The 22,291-nt window shown below is 44.6% G+C and overlaps 1 protein-coding gene across 1 annotated transcript in view; it reads left to right on the plus strand.

Annotated features, from left to right (window-relative positions):
* Window positions 1-12,678: 12,678 nt before the first annotated feature.
* TMEM54 (transmembrane protein 54) overlaps window positions 12,679-22,291 on the plus strand; it is a 31,552-nt gene continuing 21,939 nt past the window's right edge. The window contains exons 1-2 of the mRNA XM_083173845.1: window positions 12,679-12,789; window positions 18,730-18,923. Of these exons, the coding sequence (XP_083029971.1) occupies window positions 12,777-12,789; window positions 18,730-18,923 (207 nt within the window). The 5' untranslated portion in view covers window positions 12,679-12,776. The remainder of the gene's footprint in view (window positions 12,790-18,729; window positions 18,924-22,291) is intronic.

Genomic DNA, 22,291 nt, shown 5'->3' on the forward strand with positions numbered 1-22,291 from the left:
ATTTTGCTCTTAGACCCCATTGGACAATAAAAATAATTGCAGGCCCCCAGCAGATTACTGCAGAAGGTCATCACATCACATTGGGTAGTCAGCAGACAGCACATACATGGCAGCATTGTGGAGGCACAAAGTGATGGGAGGAGTCGAAAATAACAGACAATTCAACAGATTTTCCAGACTCCTTAGATCACTGACTGAGATTAGAAAAGTCATCAGCCTGATGGTCAGCAACATGGAGTCAGGACCCCCAGTTTGAAAACTGCTGGTCTAGTATGTACGCACTATATAGTTAATGATGTGTGCTCACACGGGTTTTTAATGACCCCAAAGCCCATGTCATCTGGACATGCTGTCAAATCTGCCTATATCGTCAATGACTGCATTCTCAGCGGGGGACGGATGAAGTCACTGAATATCTTTCAGTGTGTGTACCTGCTAGATCGTTCATCTAGGAGGACCACTGATATAGTTCATGATGTTGGCGGTGGGACTTCCTATATAGTGTGTACCCAGCTTAAGAAGTCAGAGGTATTCCATGCAACTTGCAGTTTCTTACTATTGAACCAATATGTTAACACTACAATATGGATAAGGCACCATGTTAACATCCTCAGAAGTTTAGGGACTGGTATAAAACAGACACGGCTGCTCCATCTGAGGTCTACGTTGGAAGTGATGGTCACATGACTGCCTTAAGCTATGCTAGAACCACTGCATACGTCAGGGCCAGGTAAGTGCTTTGTTGGCCGCAAGAGACGTTAGGTGAACAGTCTGTCATGTTGAGATGTCATCTGTGCATACATGATGAATGCTGACATGGTTAATATCGACATGCGTTCATGCCAATGTTTTGAGTGTCAGCATTTACATGTTGACTTGATGCATATCCACATAATTAAACCTAACCTACTGTGCAAGAGATTCATAGTTAACCTTTTCAGGTTAAACGTCTATTCAGGCTCCACAGCCCTAGTGCTAGTAGCAGATCCAATGGTGACGCCCTTTTAAAGTAAGAATATTCAATGTGGAACTCTTTTATACAATTAATTTAAACTAGCCCTGAATTGCAAGAAAAATGGTCTGCGAAGGGTTAAAGAGACAGTTTTGAGTGGAGTTACTGGGATAATAAATTGTGCTACTTGTTATGCAGTCTGCAAACATGCCTGATGGTTGTAACAATGCCATATCACAGTCCACTCTTGCCTGGCAGGCCCTGTAAGAGGTGCTGGAGTGGTTTCTTTTTTAAACATTACTAAATTTAGGTTGGATGGAGTTCTCTATGTTCACAGTGCTTGAGGGTAAAATCGAACAAGCCCAGGTGTAAACTTCATCTTGCTCTTTTGCAGCATAGTGGAAAATAAATTTACATACAAGTGAAATAAAATGTGTATGCAGAGAGACCAGAAGAATAAGTCTCTGTGCACCAAATGAAACCTAGTCCTGAACATCATGGATAATAAATCCCGGAGCAGACCTATGTCAACAACTACTGCTTCTGTATTTCACATTACAAATTGTATGTGTACTGTATGTTAATCCCATTTAATGAGTGCAAGAATTAATTAAAAAAAATAATTATGTGCTGAAAGGTAAAAAACAGCAGATTATAAGGCGCTATAGTAACAGAGAAAAGTTTCCAAATCCATTGTATCATTATGGTTAAGAGACTGCATTGATTAGGTATGCAGGTACAGTGTGTACTGGCATTTACATAGTGGCTTCTTTCTGGTATGGGTCATAGGGTCAACAGGCCATAGGGTGATACATGAAAAGGTCAAAATACGTTAGGTCAACATGGTAACAAGGTTTTCATGTTTTTGGTGTCTGTTTTGACATGGATACCGTATAAGTGTACTGCGATCCCTTGCATGGCCCTTCTCTTGCCATGCTTTGGGTACGGTGCCTTACTGCACTTGCACACTATTATAATTTAACTCTATGTCCCCTTGGATAGCAAAGTATGGGGAAAAAACTTTTCAGGAGTTTTTTTGTAAAAAAAAAACAAAAACATGTTGACTTATGCTTGTGTCAACATTTTCATGTGGTGACTTACCAATTATGGTTGACCTGATGACTGACTACCTTTATTACTGTCAACTGCATTCTGATTCTTCCCAGGCATCTAGTGGTCGTTAGTTTCAAAGTGAGGAGCCGGGGATGGTCGCACGCACATGGAGCTCCCTGGTCCCCGGAGAAGGGAAGAAGGGGCGCTTCACTCCGAGCGGTCAGAGGAGGTCGGAACAGAGGAGAGGACGGACATTGAGAAGTGGATGTCCCCAGCACGACAGCCCCCCCCCCCCCGTCCGGGAAACAGTCGGCAAGATGTTTTACCCCCCTTCCCCAATGGCACGGAAGAGCCTGCCCAGGGGGTGGAGGAGGTAAGCGGATACCCCCGGCACTGCGGTGGTGAAAAACCGCCCCCAATAGCAAGACGGGTTGGGCCCTCATCGGCCTGGAAGACATAGTGCTGCAGCCTGCCCAGAGGACGAAGGTGGGAAGCAGATGCCCCCAGTGCGGCCGGCCTGGAGACAGGTGCCAAAACAAAGGCCGCAGCCCCTACCCCCTCTCTCTGCACACTGGCTCTCCCACCAGCCACAGCTCTAGCCAGAGCCCTGACACGCTGCCCCCCCGCCCAGATGGCCTGTTGAGTCCTCCTACTGCTGCCTGCGAGCAGCATGATCAAGATGGCGCTGCTAATGGCTGCCTAGGAACTGTGCAACACGGCCACGTTTCCCCGTGTCTTCCCTGTCTCTCATATTGCACAGCAATCTATAATTGTACTGTCTCTGCTTATAATGTTGTCTGCCTGGATTTGTGGTTACCAATGGTGCCGCTGATGGCTACCTAGGTGCTGTGCAGCTCAGCAAGTATATGTTCTCTGTGTGATAACTGTAATGTATGTGCTTGTATTGTTGCCTGCCTGGCTGTTGTGGTGACCAGTGGTGCCGCGGATGGCTGCCTAGGTGCTGTGCTGCCCAGCAAATATATGTTCCCTGTACTCCCCTGTACCTGTCCATCACCCTCCCCAGGGTACATCTAGTGTATACCTGTATGTGTCATGTATATCTGTACTGTCACTGTTTTACTGTTACCTAACTGGCTTCTGCACAGCAATCCAAATCCAATTCCTAATATACTCAAGTCTACATACCCAATAAAGCTGATTCTGATTTTGATTATGGATCATTAGGTCACCAGCATGTTGGTCGACACCATTAGGTTGGCATGCATTTAGGTCGACATGAGTATCTCAACATGCTGGAAGGTAGACATGAGTTTAGTTCGACAGGGTCATTAGCTCGACATGGGGTTAGGTCAGCAATCAAAAGGTTGACATGGGGTTTTTTACATTTGTTTTGTTCTGAACATCAACACAGTCGACATGGACACTAAAACGTAGCACCATGTCCCCTTACATGGCTCGCCATGCTTCAGGCATGGTGCCACACTGCACTCGGCACACTTTTATTCTCCCACCACACCCTAGTGGATGGTAGGGCATGAAATACCGCCTGTCGGCACGTCAGCACAAAAAATTTAAAGAAAAACATGTCCACTTTTTGACTGTCGACCTAATCCATCTTGACCTAATGACCCTGTCGACCTAACTCACCTAGATAATGTCGACCTAATGACTGTCGACCAACATGCTGGTGACCCAATGGCCGTATCCAGGGTTGCCTACCTGACCCTCTCTTCAGGGAGAAAAGTCTCTGTTCCTGGACTTCCCTGGTAATGTAGGATTACCATCACCTGTGGTAAACTAGGTAATTGATAAGAAGGGTTTTTCACCACAGGTGATGGCAATCATACATTACCAGGGAAGGCCAGGAACAGAGCATTTTCTCCCGCATGGAGAGGGTTAGGTAGGCAACCATGTCCTACCCCAGTGTAACTAACTATATTCCATACCTCCCAACATGACCCTCTCAAGGATTGACGCATTGCTCTGCTCCTGCACTTTCCTCTTAAATTATAATTGTGATCACCTATGTTGAAGCACCTTTCTTAGCAATTTATCTGTTCAACACAGATGAGGGAAATCATACATTAAGACTGGGGTAGCCAACACTAGTCCTCGAGAGCTACCAACAGTGCATGTTTTGCAGGTCTCCTCACAGAATCACGTGAGCTAATTAGCTCCATCTGTGTATCTTTTAAAATGTGTCAGTGATTAATGAGTGCAGCTGTGCAGCAGCTAGGTTGTCTGGAAAATGTGAACTGTTGGTATCTCTCGAGGGCTAGGGTTGGCTACCACTGCATTAAGACATACCTCCCAACATGACCCTCTCTACAATGCTCTGCTCCTGGACTTTCCTCCTAATGTATAACCGCCATCACCTGTGGTGAAACACTTTTCTTATTGGTAAACCTGTTCAACACAGGTGATGGCAATTATACATTATAAGGAAAGTCCAGAAGTAGAGTAGATTGTCCCTCCTGGAGAGGGTCATGTTGGAAGGTATGGTATTTCCTACTGCTTGGACACATATTGGCACTAGGGTAACTTTATTTTTTCAGGTGTCGGCAGCCAATTTATCCTATCAGTATGGTTTTTGGAGGACTGCATACCCTCCAACATGACCCATTCCATTAGGTACAAAATGCTCTGCCTCTGGACTTCCTTAATTTTGGATTGCCTTCACCTTTGCTGGAACACCGTTATCATCACTGAACTAGTTCAACACAGGTGACTGCAATTATCAATTAAGAGGGAAGTCCAGGACTTCCGGTTCCGGTCCTGATGTGAGCGGCCGCGGCTGACGAGACCTCCGCTGCACCCCCGGTACCGACCACCCCCCTGCTACTCCGGGCAACCCTGGAGCCCTCCACCTAACCCCCGGACAAGCAGAGACAGCCCCGCCGAGCACAGCGCCGCGCGATCGCGGCTGCAGCACGTTCCCTGGCGAGCCACGCTGGACACCAGACACTGGGTGAATCCCCCATTCCCGGTCCCAGCGTACAGAGGCTGAGCCGGACGGACACCTGCCGCCTATCTGAGCTGCCTGACAGCCCCAGAGCCCCGCTCTGCCCCATCGGAGCTCCCAGAACCATAGACAGAGCCGCGAGTCTGCGGCAGAGGACACTCCAGCAACTCACACTGGGGGCAGGGCGCTTCTGGAGCCCAGACATAGCCCAAGACAGAGCCTGCTAGACAGGACACAGCGGGGCACAAGACTCGGCCCATACCATACCCCTACACCCACCACTGGCGGTGGATGGAGAGATTTCTCTCTCCACAGATGCCGAGGAGGTCACAAAAGCCAGAAGAACAGAGGGCCAGATCACAGTCCAGATCCAAGATGGCCACTGCACGTGATAAGAAGGGAGACACAGCGTCCCAGGTACTGTTTTCACAAATCCCTGACACCATTGAAGGACCACCTGTCACATATTCTGAGGTTGTTAAGGCTATACAAGAGACTATGGGTCCCCTGTTGGAGGCACAGGCAGCCAAATTCAACACAGCTATTAAGGATGTCACAGCCCAGTTGAAACAAGTAGCTCACATGCAACATACCACTGAATGCAGAGTGGGGGAACTTTTTCACGATGTGGCCACACTTAAGGGCTCCTCTTCCAGCCTCCAGCAAACCTGTTATGAGCTGCAAAACAAGATTGACGATCTTGAAAACCGATCGAGAAGGAATAACCTGAGGATTGTGGGCCTGGATGAAGCCATTAGGGGCCCTGACCTATACAAGTTCCTACAAATTTCCCTGCCTGAAATGCTTCAGATTTTGGAACAATGCAGAGACATGGTGGTCGAGAGAGCGCACCGCCTGGGCCTGACTCGCACCACGAGGGGCAACAGGCCGAGGGTCGTAATATTTAGATGCCTGAACTACCTACATAAGGACGCTATATGGTCAGCTTCCAGGAGACACTGCGACTTGAAATGGTATGACGCCAAAATATTCATCTTCCAGGACTACTCTGCGGAAGTCACCAGGGCCCGTAAGGAGTTCGCAACAGTGTGCACAAAATTATTCAACGCAAAGAAAAAATTTGCATTACTCTACCCGTCCAGACTGAGAGTATTCGAGGGAGATAAGGTTAAAGACTTCACTTCTGCTGCTGACGCGGACTGCTACCTTGCTGGACAAGCCGAAACAGCAGATGCAGCCAGTATTTACCCTGCACAGAAACAAAATAACTCACCCAAATCTAACTCTCTCTGCACATGTTAAATCTGCCCCACCTGGAGGGCACATGGTTTTGCCCATTTTGAGAACAAATTTGTACTGCGATTAGATCTGAATAAGGGCCCATATTCACAATACAAAACAGATGCGTGCAATCTGATATAAAATAAAAATGACAAGACAGATCCTCTTAGGGGGATATTTATGTTAATGCAGGTAAGAGATCTCCTAGGGAAAATTATACCCCTTCTTGGCAAGACTGAAGTCCCAAAAGCAAAAAGATGTTTAACAGATAGTTAGATAATGAGTATGAAGCAGTTCATGCATAAGCATATGAGTTGTTAAGCGCAGGAAAACAGCTGTTAGTTGTTAGTTTAGCCTGTATGGTCTATAGTAATTGCTTCTATGGACTAATGCCAGCATATAAGTATGGATGTTTATAGTAACCACTGCTTTGTATGAAGTTTAGTGGTCACAGCAATATTTAGGCACTGTTATGCGGTAGATACAGGTGGCCACCTGTTATTTTGGAGATGATGGTGGGTTCCTGGCTCCCGACTGTTCCCAGTTAGCACTCCAGACTTGCTTTATCAGGGTCCGCCCACCGGAAGGGGTTTTCCAACACAACTGATAAACTGGTACCAAAAAGAGCGCTAAACCAACGCGTTTCTAGGGTATATCTAGCGGAGGACGCTTTCCTGCGCATATTACATGCACTGACTCTTGTCCCAACTGCCAACAAAGCAGCCAACGCTGAGGATGACGCAGCTGCGTCGACATCATCTGCATCTGGATGGGCTGCTGTGCCGGAGGAATAAGTATTTTTGACCTTTCTGGGACTTGTTGTTCTATGCTATTATTTAACATTGCTCATTGTTTTTTTTCTTTATTCTTTATGACCGTAAAATCCATTTGACAGTTAACACGTGTCATCATTATTGTTTCAGATGGATGACATGACAGGTGTGAATGTGTTTCTTAAACACCCCCGCCACGTTCATACCCCCACTATCCACGTGGGCATGGAGTTGATTGTATAAAGTGTGGCGAGCGCGAAGCATGGCGAGCGAAACGTGGCAAGTAAAGCAAACCTGAAGCGTAGCGAGCGCTGAGAGGGACGTGGATTACTTGAGGTGTATTCCGTGTCAGCTCGTCACGCTTGAAGCTCGTTTCACACATCCACTCGCGGGGCACGCTGCGGACGCCATGCTTCGGGCTTGGTGGATCACTGCGCTCGCCACACTTTATAAAATCAGCCATTGGGCTACGCTGACTATGCAGGGCTGCTGCTGGGACACTACACTAACTATGCTAGGCTGCCGTTGGGCTACGCTGGTAGCGTAGCATAGCCTGCCGCCCTGAAACTACACAAGTACCCCCAAAAAAAATGTTTTTGTTTTGACACATAAATAGTTCTGTCTTCAGGGGATGCTTCAAATATATAGGTTTCTTAGGTCTAAGATGTGTAGCCAAATGGACAGAACTATGGACAGCCATTCAGGAAGACCTAGCATGGATAAAAGGGTGTTGGAAAAGTATGCACATAATATGGCATAGCATCAAACCTAATTGGAGAATAGCATTAAGCAACACACAGGTCTATAGAAAAGTGACAAACATGTTGGGGGTCAGTCCAATTGGGTGTGAGATTCTAAGGCCACATAAAGCCCCATACACACAGGGCCACCCGGCACTTTTGTGTGCTGAGCAATCGTGCATGAACACGTCGCTCAGCAAAAAGCCCTGAGATTAGCACTGGCTTTCCCTGCAGGCGATAGCGTCACGCCAGACCGCACATCGCCATTGCTGCAGGGCATACACAAAGTGATCTGTGCTCCTTTTCTAAGCAATCAGATCACTTAGAAAAGTGGCAGAACTCGCCCCAAGTGTATGCCCCTTTACCCCCATGAGTTAGTGTGGCAACATCACTTGAAGCAGGGCAGCATTAAGTGATTGCAGGGTGTAAGGCCCCAGTCCATTGAAAAAAAAAGAGAAAAATGGAACAGCGCTGTGCTGAATAGAAGTAATATTTATTTGAAACTTATATAATATTGTTGCCAACAATAAGACAAGACTTACAAACATAAATTAAGAACTTATTTGTTCCCCATTTCTTTCATAGAGGTGTTATTTGGTTAGTAGCAGCATGCAATTAAGGTGGATTATCCTTTGCTATAAACGGTTAGCATAATTAATTTTGCAGTTTATATTTTACAGTCCCCACTTTATGTGCACATTTATAAGTGGTATATACTTAAATAAGTTTCCAGAAATAACAAGAGGGATCCGGCTTGCAGTCACTAACACAATTCTCTGACCGCTGGTACCATCCTATGTGCGGTCTTATCCGAGATTGGATCGCTGGCTCTGTCTCAAAGGCAGCCCACTGTGTTCCAAATCAAATATCAAATCAAATTTTATTTGTCACATACAAGTCATACATAGTACAAAATGTAGTGAAATGCCTATACAACTGTCCTACTTTACGTTAGAATAAGTAGGCTGAGGAAGAGTGTAGATAGAGAGATTGTGTGGGGTATGTCTAGAAAGAAGGAAGGAAAGTCCTAGTACTAGGAGGTCTGGTTGAGGGCTCTAATGGCCTGCGGGAAGAAGCTCCTTCTCATTCGCTCTGTGTTTGCCTTCAATGAGCGGTATTGTTTCCCTGATCGCAATAGGGAGAAGAGTCCATTGTTGGGATGGCTGAGGTCCTTTATTATCTTCCTGGCTTTTGTCCAGCATCGCTTGCTGTATATCGTGTCCAGATCTGGAAGCTCGATACGGATGGTACGCTCTGCCGATCGCACAACCCTCTGGAGAGCTTGTCTGTCCTTTTTGGTGCTGTTACCAAACCAGGCCGTAATATTTCCTGTCAGGATGCTCTCAATGGTGCAGGTTCTGTATCCTCTACGCGTTTCTCCGCCTTAATATCTTTCACCGGCTTCCTCAGTCACCTTTAAGTCAAACATTCTGTTATGTCCAGAGACCTTTGTAGTGAGCGATCTCAAGACTTGACGACTTTTGAGCAATTAGTATTATCTAAGAATTATTTTACTCACCTGTTATCCACTATCTATAAGTATCTGATTGAGGATCGTTTCTCCACCCTTCCAGATTTTTACAAACAGTTAGGTTAGGGACCTTGGCATGGAGGTTAGTGCTTCTACATGGAAAGCCATTTTTGAAAAATCATGGAGCAGTTCTAGTAACATACTCACTTTAGAAACCCATTTTAAGGTTCTTACTAGGTGGTATAGGTGTCCAACCCTTTTATCAAAAATCTACCTGGGAGTGCCATCCAACTGTTGGCGATGCCATGCCGATCTGGGCAACCCACTTCATATATGGTGGTCCTATTGCGCCATGCGTCCTTTCTGGGACAATGTTATTGCAATTGCCTGTGAGATTCTGGGCTCAGAAGTGCCAGACACACCTAAATTCTGGCTGTTAAATCTTCACACTTTATCAGCTTATAAGAAATCATTGTTAAAATATTTCAATAGTGCTGATAAAGCAGTTCTTCCAGTACACTGGAAATCTACCTCCCCTCCAACTCTTATCGAATGGTTCCAAAGGTTAGAAAGATATTGTTCGATGGATGATATAATTCTGTCCTCTCATGATAGGTTTCAGTCTTACTCAGTGATATGGACCCCATGGCTAACCTTCACTGATTCACGGGCAGGCTTATTAAGCTCGGTGAAGTGATAAAGTGTCTTTTATCACCGGCCAATCAGTTCCTACCTGTCATTTTTCAAACCAATCCTGTAACATCACAGTTAGGAGCTGATTGGCCGGTGGTAAAAAACAGACACTTTATCACTTCACCAAGCTTAATCTGCCCCTCAGTTAGAAATAAATCCCTTGTGGGAACCTCCTAACTTAACGCTTTGTTCAATTAGTCTGAAAAAGCCCAAATACCTCCCATAGAAGCCCAGTGGATCCTCGCACCCCCACCCCCCCCCCCCCTATGGCCCCCCTCCTTCCTTCTCCCACCTTTAGAAACATAGAAACATAGAATTTGACGGCAGATAAGAACCATTTGGCCCATCTAGTCTGCCCCTTTTTTTACCCTTCAGGTAATCTCAACCCTTTTTAATCCTTATTTCTTTGTAGGGATATTCATATGCCTATCCCAAGCATGTTTAAATTGTTCTACTGTCTTAGCTTCTACCACCTCTGATGGAAGGCTATTCCACATATCCACTACCCTTTCTGTGAAGTAATTCTTTCTAACATTTCCCCTGAACCTACCTCCCTCCAGTTTCAGTGCATGTCCTCGTGTTTTATTACTTCTTTTCCTTTGAAGAAAATTTCCCTCCTGTACTATGTTAAAACCCTTGATATATTTGAAGATTTCTATCATGTCCCCCCTTTCCCTTCTCTGCTCCAAACTATACATGTTAAGATCTTTTAGTCTATCCAGGTAAGTTTTATGATGTAGGCCATGCACCATTTTAGTTGCCCTTCTTTGTACACTCTCCAATGTATTTATATCCTTCTGAAGATATGGTCTCCAGAACTGGACACAGTATTCCAGATGAGGTCGTACCAATGACCTATAAAGTGGAATTATTACGTCTTTTTTTCTGCTACTGATTACTCTCCCTATGCAACCAAGCATCTGACTTGCCTTCCTCATTGCTTTGTTTCATTGCCTCCCTGCCTTTAATGCCCCTTTCAGACCGCACTTTAAAAACGGTATATTGCCGTTTTTTTAACGTTTTAAAACGGTAATGTGTGCGGTCTGAAAGGTGCAGGACCACTTAACCGGTTAGAAAAAAACGTTTTTTCTAACCGGTTAAAATGCAGGGTCCTACCCGTTTCAGAACCGGTATTTTAGGCTCAAAATCGGTTCTGAAACGGTATTTAGGACCCAGCCAATGAGCTGGGTCCTAAATTCAGCACAGTGAATACTTAATGAGCGCTCATTAAGTATTCACAGCACTGGAGCCCCCCCCGCGCGTGTCGACACCCCCGCGCGCGTGTCGACACCCCCCGCGCGTGTCGACGCGCCCCCCCCCCCCCGCGTGTCGGCGCCCCCCGTGTCGACTTACCCCATGCCGGTATCTCCGTTGTGGTTCCCGGCACTGCAGCTCAGTATGCTCGGAAAGCACTTATGATAAAAGTGTCTTTCAGAAAATGGCTGCCCCCATACGAAAGACAGTTTTTTTAAACAGGGTTTCCTATGGGGCAGCCATTTTCTGGAAGACACTTTTTTCATAAGTGCTTTCCGAGCATACTGAGCTGCAGTGCCAGGATCCACAACGGAGGTACCGGCACGGGGTAAGTCGACACGGGGGGGGGGGGGCGTGGGGGCGTCGACATGCGCGGGGGGGCGTCGACATGCTCTCGGTCGACACGCGCGAGGGGGGGGGAGCTGAACGGAGGGGAGGGCTGAAGGCTGCACTGGCTTTGACCCTGTATTTGGAAAGTTTCCAAAAACGGGTCTGCCAGTGTCAAAAAATCGGCACTTAAACGGTAATATACCGTTTAAGTGCTGCGGTGTGAAAGGGGTTTTATCTGGCAGACCCGTTTTTGGAAACGTTTCCAAATACAGGGTCAAAGCCAGTTATGCGGTCTGAAAGCAGCATCAGTCACTTAAAATAGTGACTCCTAGATCTCTTTCCTCCTCAGTAGTTTCCATTATAGTACCCATGATACTATATTGAGCCTTTGGGTTTTTGAGTCCCAAGTGCCTAATTTTGCATTTTTTTGCATTAAACTGTAGTTGCCATGCTCTTGACCAATTCTCAAGTTTACTTAGATCATCAGTCATTTGATTTACCCCTCCTGGTGTGTCATCTGCAAAAAGGCATACTTTCCCTTCAATACCATTTGCAATGTCTCTTTATCTTCCGTATTTGGGACTCTTTTCATGTCTAGACTATATTCTGTTTTCTCTTTCTCTTGTTATGTTAGAGAATACAAATTGTTTTGTGTTTAACTATCTGTGTATGCTTCAGCTGACACGTCATGTTCACATCTTTATCTTATTTTGTTATTGCTTATTATAATGATAGTTCAAGGTATACGTGTCCTACTATACTGGTCGCCTTTGGTAACTTTATCTCTCATGCACAGAATTTTTGATTGTTTGCAAAAATGTAATAAATAGCACTTGTGTAATTTTGTTGGGAGCCAATTAGCCTACCAGTATATTTTTGGATTGTGGGGGGAAATCGGAGTACCCGGAGGAGCTACACACAAACACGGGGAGAATATACAAACTCCACACAGCTAGAACCATGGTGAGAACAGAACCTATGACCTCAATGCTGTGAGGCAGTAATACTAACCATTACACCATCCGTACTGCCCTAAATCCATGTGAACAAATAAAGATGTAACAAGAAATAGAGATGTGCCTTATTACAGAGCCTCACTGATGACCTCTGGATTGAACTTGCTGATAATAACTATCATCTCTTACAGCAGCAGCAGTACAGGGGCTCCTACTGTTTCTGAAATGATTAATGAAATAAAACAGTGGTGCAGGTGGAGCCTTCAAACCAGTCAGACTGGTTGAGAGGAGTGGAGCCGCCCCCAGGAGCATTCTGTCTGTGGGGAGAGAAGAAGAGACTGGGACTAAAGGAAGCAAACAGCAGCAGAAGAGATACAGCAACAGGAAGCATGTGCGGACCCAGTAAGTTACCTATACTCTGATCAATTAGTATTGTTGTCACAAAACAAGAGATGGGATGTCTATTATCTGATCCTCCCATACAAGTGTACAGGATACTGAACTTCTAGTGGTTTCTAACGTGCATCTTGTCGGTGATGAGCTGATGCTGTATTAGGTAGCACTATCTCCATATACTGATATCCCAAAGATGTTTGCTTCTTTGATTTACAGGCTATAGACAGTTGACAGGTGGTCAACAGAGATATATATATATATATATATATATATATATATATATACTTGTGTATGGATCGATGATTCATAGGACATTATAAACTGGTTAAACTTGTTAATGACTGCTGTTGCCTTTGGTATTATTTCATGTAACGAAGAGCATTCCGAGACACAACCTAACCCTATGCACATGATGGTACAAACAAATATCTGACATTTGTTACCAGCCATGTCCTTGCATGGAATGAATGGTTAATAATTACAGTCTGTTTATTTTACGGATAGATTGTAGTGAGACCCTGAACCTTCCATATACAGTATGTCTCTTTACATAGTCACATCATCCACTTGTTAACATATTAGCTGGCGACACATACAGTATATGCATTGTAATTGGTATAGACCGTATAGATTGTAAGCTTGTGAGCAGGGCCCTCCTACCTCTATGTCGGTCTGTTACTGCCCAGTTTGTTTTCTCACTGCTGTTTCCACAACGGAAATTGTTGCGATATATAAGAAACTGTAAAAAATAATAATAATGGCTCAATATCACTCTGTAGCTCAAAAGTGCATATGATGCCTGGGCTCTGTTGTAAATCCATAAGATCCATTTACAGATATCCACTTTAACATTGTGGAGACTGTGCTATACAGCTTCCAGGGTGAATGATTGATGTACCCACAAAAAGGAGACAGTTTGAGACCCTTCTTCTATCAGTGCTCCTATTATATCTTCTGATACTTACAGCTACAGATACCATTTATTTAAAGAAAAGCATCCAATTTATTGTTTAACCTATGTTAGTATGATAGGCTTCACAACCACATATGTTCAGGAATGTCGCAAACGAACCACCTTATGGTAAGGGCTCCTTCCTACGATGGCCAAATTGTCTTCCTTACATTTGCAGTAGGTGACATCTTGACCTTTTCTTATATATCCTGATAATCCTGATTTTGCCCGGGAATGGTTCATACAGTATTTCCGTAGATTTCCCCACAGCACAGTGAATGGGTGGTATTCCACTGTCGCATGCAGCAAAGGTTGGTGCCTTCATGTATCGCAAAACATTTTTTTAAATGCTGCCCATGGGGTCATGGTCTCTAAGATTTAGTCAAACCCTTGTCTTTATATGAATATCTCCTGAAGATGAGAGTTGGGCCTTCTGTACTGTCCATGGTACAGATAATTTGTCAAATATTTGTATTCTACTGTAATTATTTTTTCCTTATTATTTTGCCTTTTCTTGCCAAAGTAATAATGATAATGTGTCATTTTTGTAATCCGTTTATAATATAGGGGGCAATATAGGCGTAGCAATCCCCGTAGTAGTGAGGTTTTCCTAAATTGAACTCTGTTGCATTCTTCTATATTTTTCTTACAGTAAAAATATATACATTTAGATTTGTATGCATCCTTTTGTTCTAATTGCCTAGCATGATCAGAGACCAGGGCCCCAGTAGTCAGTACCCAGGCCCTTTCTTTCTCAGCACCCCTGTATATGGTATTTTATTTAATTGACAAAAAAACAGTCACATTGGGTAAATGGGCAAGAAAATATGAAAGTTGATGCAACCATTAAATTGATCTTGTTGTGGCTGTAAACAAATACATGTCTCCCAGGAATTTCTGTAAATCCCCAGTGACTAGTTGCTGTAAACAAAAAAAACTGTGATTTTGATTTTCCAAATGCCCTTCTGCAGTCCTTTTTCACTGTACAATGGTTTATAAACCCTACCCCCTACACCCTTTATTCAAGCTTCAGAGGACTGTACCCCCTGCCTAGCCAATACTCCTTCACTTTGGAGCAGCTAAGCATTCAAAACTGTGGAAACACAATTAAATCTTTTTACCAGGCAGACCAGACGGGCTGACAGGAAATACGTACTACTCAATGAAATACAATAAAAACAGCAGTGTGTTATTCATAATCAATTAATTTTACAACCTCATAATAAAATCCCTTAAGATAAACTACAGATAAACTGCATTAGCTATTCCAGGGTTGCCGACCCTCCCGGAATTTCCGGGAGTCTCCCGAAAATCGGGTACCCCCTCCCGGCCCCCGGAAGGGTGGGCAACCCTCCCGGATTCAGGGGGGACCCCCGCTGACCCCCGGATCGCGGCATTAAAATGCCGCAATCCTCGGGTCTCAGAGGAGGGGGCGGAGCTAAAACGGCACAATCGCGTCATTTTAGCCCCGCCCCCTCCATGGAGATACCTGAATTCGCGGCTTTTAACAGTATGGGGGCGGGGCTTAGTGATGTCACTCGTAAGCCCCGCCCCCTGAGCGGCTGCTGAAACTCTCCTCTCCGGGCTTCTCCCGGAGAGGAGAATGTCAAAGTCGGCAACCCTGAGCTATTCATAAATAAAAAGCATATATAATATATATATGAATTATTCTGCATGCATCTCTTCAAATATATTACTCCTTTGAGGCATATACATACAGGGTGAGATTTAATAATGAGAGATTCAGAAAGTGAGAGATTTGGTAAGAAATCTCCAGTTTTTTTAAAGCGGCAATCATTTACACTGCAAAATCCAACTAGTACTGAAGTGCAAATGATTGCCACTTTAAAAACTGGAGATTTCTTACGAAATCGCTCATTTTCTGAATCTCTCATCCTATTAAATCTCACTTGTAGTCTCCTGTTATGCCAGACATTGATAGTGTCCAGCTAGATTACAGGCTTTTCTCCCGTCTCTGGTGTGTGAAACCAATATTTGTTATGCCACTGTTGCGGGATATCCTATTGCTGCTGCATATAGGGAGTAATTAATTCACACAGAACTACAACTTTGTTATACCCCTTTTACACCAAGGCAAAACCCAGGTCGGACCCAGGTTGGACCCAGGTCAGTGTTTGTGTAAAAAGAGCCAACCCAGGTCCAGTAACACTGGTCTCCTACCCAGGTCCTGACCAGGGTTGAACACTGGTTGGACCTGGGTCGTGGGCGGTGTAAATGGTTCCAACCCAGGTTGGGACATCCGGGTAGTGCTGAAAGGATACCAGAAGTGCCGGACACCTTTCCGAAGTGCGCTGCAGTAGCAAAAGACAGCAGCCAGGAAGGATACGGGCAGCGCACACAGAAATCATAATTGGATGCAGTATCATTTATGTTAATTTTTTTTTGTTTGGGGGGGGGGGTGGAGTACATTGGTGATGCTGCACTTTTATACCACTATGTGTGCTTGAGCACTGAATAAAACTTTTTGAAAAATATTTTATGTAAACAAACCAACATTTTTCAATGCTAACTAGTCATGTCTTTTAATTTTTAAAATTTTGAAAGAAGGTTGGATGGCAGTTTATCAGTCCTAAAATGTTTAAGGTCATCCATAGAGAAAAGCAGGGCTGACCCAGGTTCAGTGTAAACGGCGCAGACCTGGGTCACAGTGCTGTGGGGTAGGAAGCTGGGTCCAACCCTGGAAATTCCCGTGTTCAAAGACCAGGGTCCGACCAGGGATTTTGGTGTAAAAGGGGTATTATTTGGCCAGAAGTCCTCTCTAAGGGCGGGATGTACTAAGACAAAAATGCGGTTAAACCCCCATTTTACTACATTTTTAAATGTACTCATCCCGGCCGCGTAATCGCAGGGCAGGGTATCGCCACCTTTGGGTGGTGATACCCTATAGCAGCCTATGGGCTTCTATCGCCGCACGCTGCCCACCGTCCGCTGCCCACCGTCCGCCGCTGTCTCCTACCCCCCTCCCCGTCCTCCGTGCTGCTTCTCCTCTCCCAGTAGCATGTCACAGCCGGTGATGTTCTTCCGGCTGCAGGGGGAAGAGGAGAGACGCAGAGGACCACCGCAGAGCCCAGGAGGTGACGGAGATCCCCCGCACACCACATCACAGGTATCACGTGGGGGGGCCTCCGTCACCGCACCGCAATGCTAGCCACATATGTTAGTACATATGTGCTAGCATCGCAGTGGGGGCGTGGCGAGGGGTGGCGATGTATGTTAATACATCCCGCCCTAAAGGTGCATACACACTGTTCGATTTTTTAGCCCTTCTGAACGATATTGGTCAAAATATCTTTCAGTGTGTATGCAACGAAGGACGAATGATGATGCACACCCGCCAGTCCTTTATCAAGGTTGTTCATCAACTGTGCATGCAGCTCAATTTGGACATCTATATAAAAAAAAAAAAAGCCTATAGACTGTAGCACCACATACATCGTCCAGGACACTGGTGAAGGTCAAGGAAAATGGTCATCAATGTCTTTCAGTGGATACATTGAACAGTGTAAATGCACCTTAAAGTTCCGTACACATTTTGTTTTTATTTATTAACAGTTTCTTATATAGCACACATTTGCAGCGCTTTACAGAGAATATTTGAACATTCACATCAGTCGCTGCCCCAATGGAGCTTACAATCTATATTCCCTACCACATGTACACAAACACAAAGACATTCATGGAGCGACTGGTCATGGGAGTGCGCTCTCAGTGACCGTCGCCCCGTAAACACAAAGAAATTGTCACTCAGCGACCATATCCCCGGCGATTGTGACTGAAATTGCCCCGTGTGTACGGGGCTTAAGAGATACAATTGCTGGCAAAAGTGTCCCCTGCCGTGTCTCAGTAGCTCATAATGCATTTCTCTGCCTGGTCATGCTATTGTCAGCTTCCTCAGCATGACCAGGCGGAGAAATGCATTATGAGCTACTGAGACCTGGAGGAGTACACTTTTGCCAAAATCTATTAGAGAGGACCTCTGGCTGAATAATTTAAAAATAAGACCACCTGCGTTCCACTTGGCTGTATAATAGGATGGACAAGGGCTGTGGATGGTTGTGAATTACCAGAAGGAGAAGCACAAAGGTTATTGCATTTTAAACTTATGTTTAGATGCATGTTTGCCACACATGTAGTGCTGGGGATTTTCTGATTGCTATTAATAAATATGGATCTAAAGTAGATTATTATTTGAACATAAGGTACAATAGGTTCCACCTGCCATGCCACCAATATGGCACTGGGAACATTACCACTAAGCGGAACAGAATATAATATCCAGATGTGCCTTGCATAAATGCCCTACAATTATATTTTAGTAGTAGGCAAATTTCTTCACCAGTCTGAGAATGTGTTACACAAATCTGAGCAGGGATGTGAGAGAACGAATGGCTGTTTAAATTTGGAGGCTTTTTCATTTTCTCTATTTAAGTATAGACAAATGAATTTACACATGCCCAACATTGTCATTGCTTCGGTGCTGCAGAGTCTGCCGGAACATCCTATATTATGATTAGCCACAGACCCTGTTTTCTGGAACATTTCCGTCCAAGACAGGATAGTATTGCTTTGGTGATGCAGGACTCTGGGTATTGGGGCAGATATATTAAGCCTGGTAAAGAGATAAAGTGGAGATTAGTAGAAGGTGATAACGCACCAGTCAATCAGCTGTGTTTCAAAAATGGCAATTAGTGTTTATTGGCTGGTGTGTTATCACCTTCTACTTTTATCTCTTCACCAGGCTTAATACCTCTGCCCCATTGTCCTGGAACTCATTGGTTACAAATTCAAGTACGGAAATAGTGTTCCACAAACCATGCATGTTCCTGAATGGTGTATTGTGGCAAACTGGCTATCACTCAATGTCTACTGTAACACATAATATACATGATACACATACAAGTTACAAACACTCTGTATGAGCACGATGTAACCCTACCTGTTTATAGTTGACATTTCCCAACCTGTCTCCACAGAGATACTGGATGGCGCCCAGTTTGGAAAGATTCTGATGAAATTGGGCCTAGGACTACTTGTGGTCGGGCACCTCAATTTTATAGTGGGGGCGATTTTGCACGGGTTAGTGCTGAGACATGTGGTTCATCTGCAGGACACCGTCTCACTGCAGTATTCTGTAACTAACATCACTGCTGTGGCATCTGCCGTTCTGGTAAGTTGATGGAATAAGCTTGTCTAAATAAGTAGCTTGTTGTGTGGACATGTGCACTGTAATTATAACTGTATATCAGGGCTGCTGTAACCCAGAAGAAAATGATCAAAGATGGAGGGAGATAAAGTGGGGAGAACTAAAGGGGCCCATTTCTCATTGATCCCATTTGCAATGCGATCTGGCTGTGATATTAGCGTCCAAGTTAGCATTGCAGAATGCGATCACATCGGCGGGATCTATCATCTGATATCTGCATAGACGGCTTCGAGAAAAATAAGAGCTGGTCCCTGTGATGTGCTGAGTGTGTTTCCAGGGTTGCTGCGCAGGCGTGGGCTCGCTGACCGCACTATCACAGTGGCCATTCACAGTGAGGGTTCTGGGAGATCCCTCAACCATCTACAAATGCGAAGCGTAGCCAATGTAGCTGTGGGGTCAATCTTTGGAGTGCTTCGCATTCTGGATGTTGGTAAGTCTGGCAGCATCATATCTCTCATAGAAACCTAAAGGGGATGCAGCTCCAGTTGGGAATGGGGAGATCACATAAGGTATCAGAGATACAGTATCTGCTGCAGTCCTTCCAACATATATTCAAGTGATACATAATTTATGTGGCCACAAACATTGTGATAAATGGGCCCCAAAGTAACTACCAGCTCCTAACTAGCTTCTAACAGCCTGTATCAGGACAATAGCTGATCGGTTGGTACTTTATCTCTCTTCGCTTTATCTCTATCCAGTCTTTGATAAACCCCCGTCTACTGTATATGCAGCTACTAGCTTACATGGGGATGTTAAACCCTTTCTGAAATTAATTGTGCGAGGCTGGATTGAAAAGTAATGCCTCCATGGCTATACGTTTTTTAGTTGTGAACACATTTGAACACTTTTTTTGTACATGATAACTCAGTTTATCCACTATCAACATAGTCCCATCCCTTTCCACGCATGTGCGCCAACACTTGGCGAGTCAGGCAAACCCGTCGGAGAAGAAAGCTGGTGGTTGTTGGTGACACCAGGACCGAACTGCAGCTTTCACCTCATCATCAGAGTTGAAGTGTTGACCCTTATCTTTCATCTTTGCAAAGAGGGTTGCAGCACCTGCAGTTCAAGGAGGTTCTGCCACACCCGACATACAACCCCGACCTTGCGCCCTGCGACTTTCACCTCTTCCCAAAGATGAAAGAGGACCTTAAGGGTCAACTGTGAGGAGGTGAAAACAGCCGTTCGGTCCCGGCATTACTTTTCAATCCAGCCTCGTGTTAGAATGTTTTGTGAGTGTATGAATTTATAATATATATGTGATAGAAGATTTTGTAAAAAAAGTTATATTCTTTGGAACTTACTGTAACACTTTATGAAGGGCAAATGACATTGCATGACCTGTGCACCTAATCTAGGTTTCCACCAGGTGTAAAGAGAGCAGGAAATTGCAATTTTTTTCTTTTTGATCAATTGCTGTTCTTCATAAAGTGGTGGATGATATCAAATTTTGACTTTACATTTTCACTTTAAAATTGTGTCTTTTTTAGATTTGACTCATTTAGTAAATTGGGCAGGGGTCTTTTGGTTCAGTTACTGATTGCACTGCATATAGTTGTAGAGTTAAGCAACTTCTTCTCAGACTCATGGGCACAAATGGCTTCATGTATACCAGTGGCAGCCAACTCCAGTCCTAGAGAGCTAACAACAGTTCACATTTTCCAGACAATCTAGCTGCTGCACAGGTGCACTCATTACTCACTAACATATTTTAAAAGATCCACAGGTGGAGCTAATTACTTCACTTGTGATTCTGTGTGGAGATCTGGAAAACATTAAGGGGGAAATTTACTAAAGGAAATTTGTAAAAAAACAGGTGTATTTGTATTTAGAAATACACTTATTTTTTACATTTACTATCCCGAAAATACGGCAATTTGTATTCGTATTGATGTGCTATCAATTCGAATACGAATTGCCGTATTTTCGGGATAGTAAATGTAAAAAATAAGTGTATTTCTAAATACAAATACACCTGTTTTTTTTACAAATTTCCTTTAGTAAATTTCCCCCTAACTGTTGGTAGCTCTCGAGGACTGGAGTTGGTTACCCCAGATTTATATAGTATAACCACTCCCACTGAGCAAGTACTAAGCTTGAAAAGTGATAAAATGGGGAGTTGAAAAAATGATAGTTATGACCTGATTGATTGGTGGTTTAATACTCTCCATTTTATCAGTTTTCAAAGCTTAGTACATCTCGCCCTCTGTCTTCCTGCAGGAAGTGACTGTGGAGGTGTCTCTAGAGCCATCTTTGTTTTTCTCTTCTGTCACTTTGCCAAATATTGCTATGGAGGGTGTTTCCTTATAGTGTGTACACACAGTTAGATTTGGCTTCCGATGTTCCCTATATCGGGAACATCGGATGCCAAATCGCATGCAAATCGCATGCTTTTTTAGGGCTTGCGAGCCCGATGCGCGCTCCCGTGTGAGCCCATATCGGCAGCCAGATAGAGAGGGCAGGCAACACTATATAGTGCAGATCTGCCCTATATAGTGTAAATTGTGCCCCTCTGGCATGCCGTGAGATGCGAGTCCCGATGCTATCTGATCGCACCGGGACTCGCATCTCACGGCAGTAACTGCCGTGTGTACACAACTTAACACTGCCAGCTTTAATTGTTTTCAATTTCACTTCATCTGATTTTGTACTTTGCGGCTCCTTGTGCTGAAGAGGCACGATGGGAGTAACCTGCATGTTTAGTACAGGGAGAGCATGTCGACACAAGTTATGCATGACCTTATGCTCCTTATCTGAGTTACAGATCTTGAAGCTAAAAAATGTAAATGTAGCATCTACATAAATTGTGTTGACGATGGTAGTCTCATCTTGCTAGATTTAAGGTTGCAATAAAAATGTTAAACTCAGAATACAGATGCATCTTTGTTCAAACATACTGTATGCTTCTTTCATTTAATCGTACCAAGCAACATCAGTTACATTCAGTTGCAGTTTTTACCTATGGGCTGCTGTAAAATCCACCACTGTGCTCTGCCTAAGTTGCAGTCTGTGAGACTGCACTGGCTTCACTGTGACTAGCATTGACTTCTTATTGGAAGTCCAATCTGTCAGTCACCCAAGGCAGTCCAGTGTTCCCTCCCTCAGGGATGCCTCTATGGGCTGCTTTGGCTGCAGCCCATAGGATCTGGGGTATGTGCATGTGCTGGTCCCTGTCATTTGCAGTGTACAGGCGTCGGGACAGTGATTTAGCTTCTATGAGCTGCTGTCGAAGCAGCCACATGAACCGGGACCACAGCAGGGACCAGCTGGGGGCAGTCACAGTGACCAGCAGTGGAGGGGGAGGGTGGCATTGTGGCCAGCCCCCCTCC

The sequence above is a fragment of the Crinia signifera genome, chromosome 2, assembly GCF_055691185.1.
Source record: "Crinia signifera chromosome 2, ASM5569118v1, whole genome shotgun sequence".
In the NCBI taxonomy this organism is placed as follows: Eukaryota; Metazoa; Chordata; class Amphibia; order Anura; family Myobatrachidae; genus Crinia; species Crinia signifera.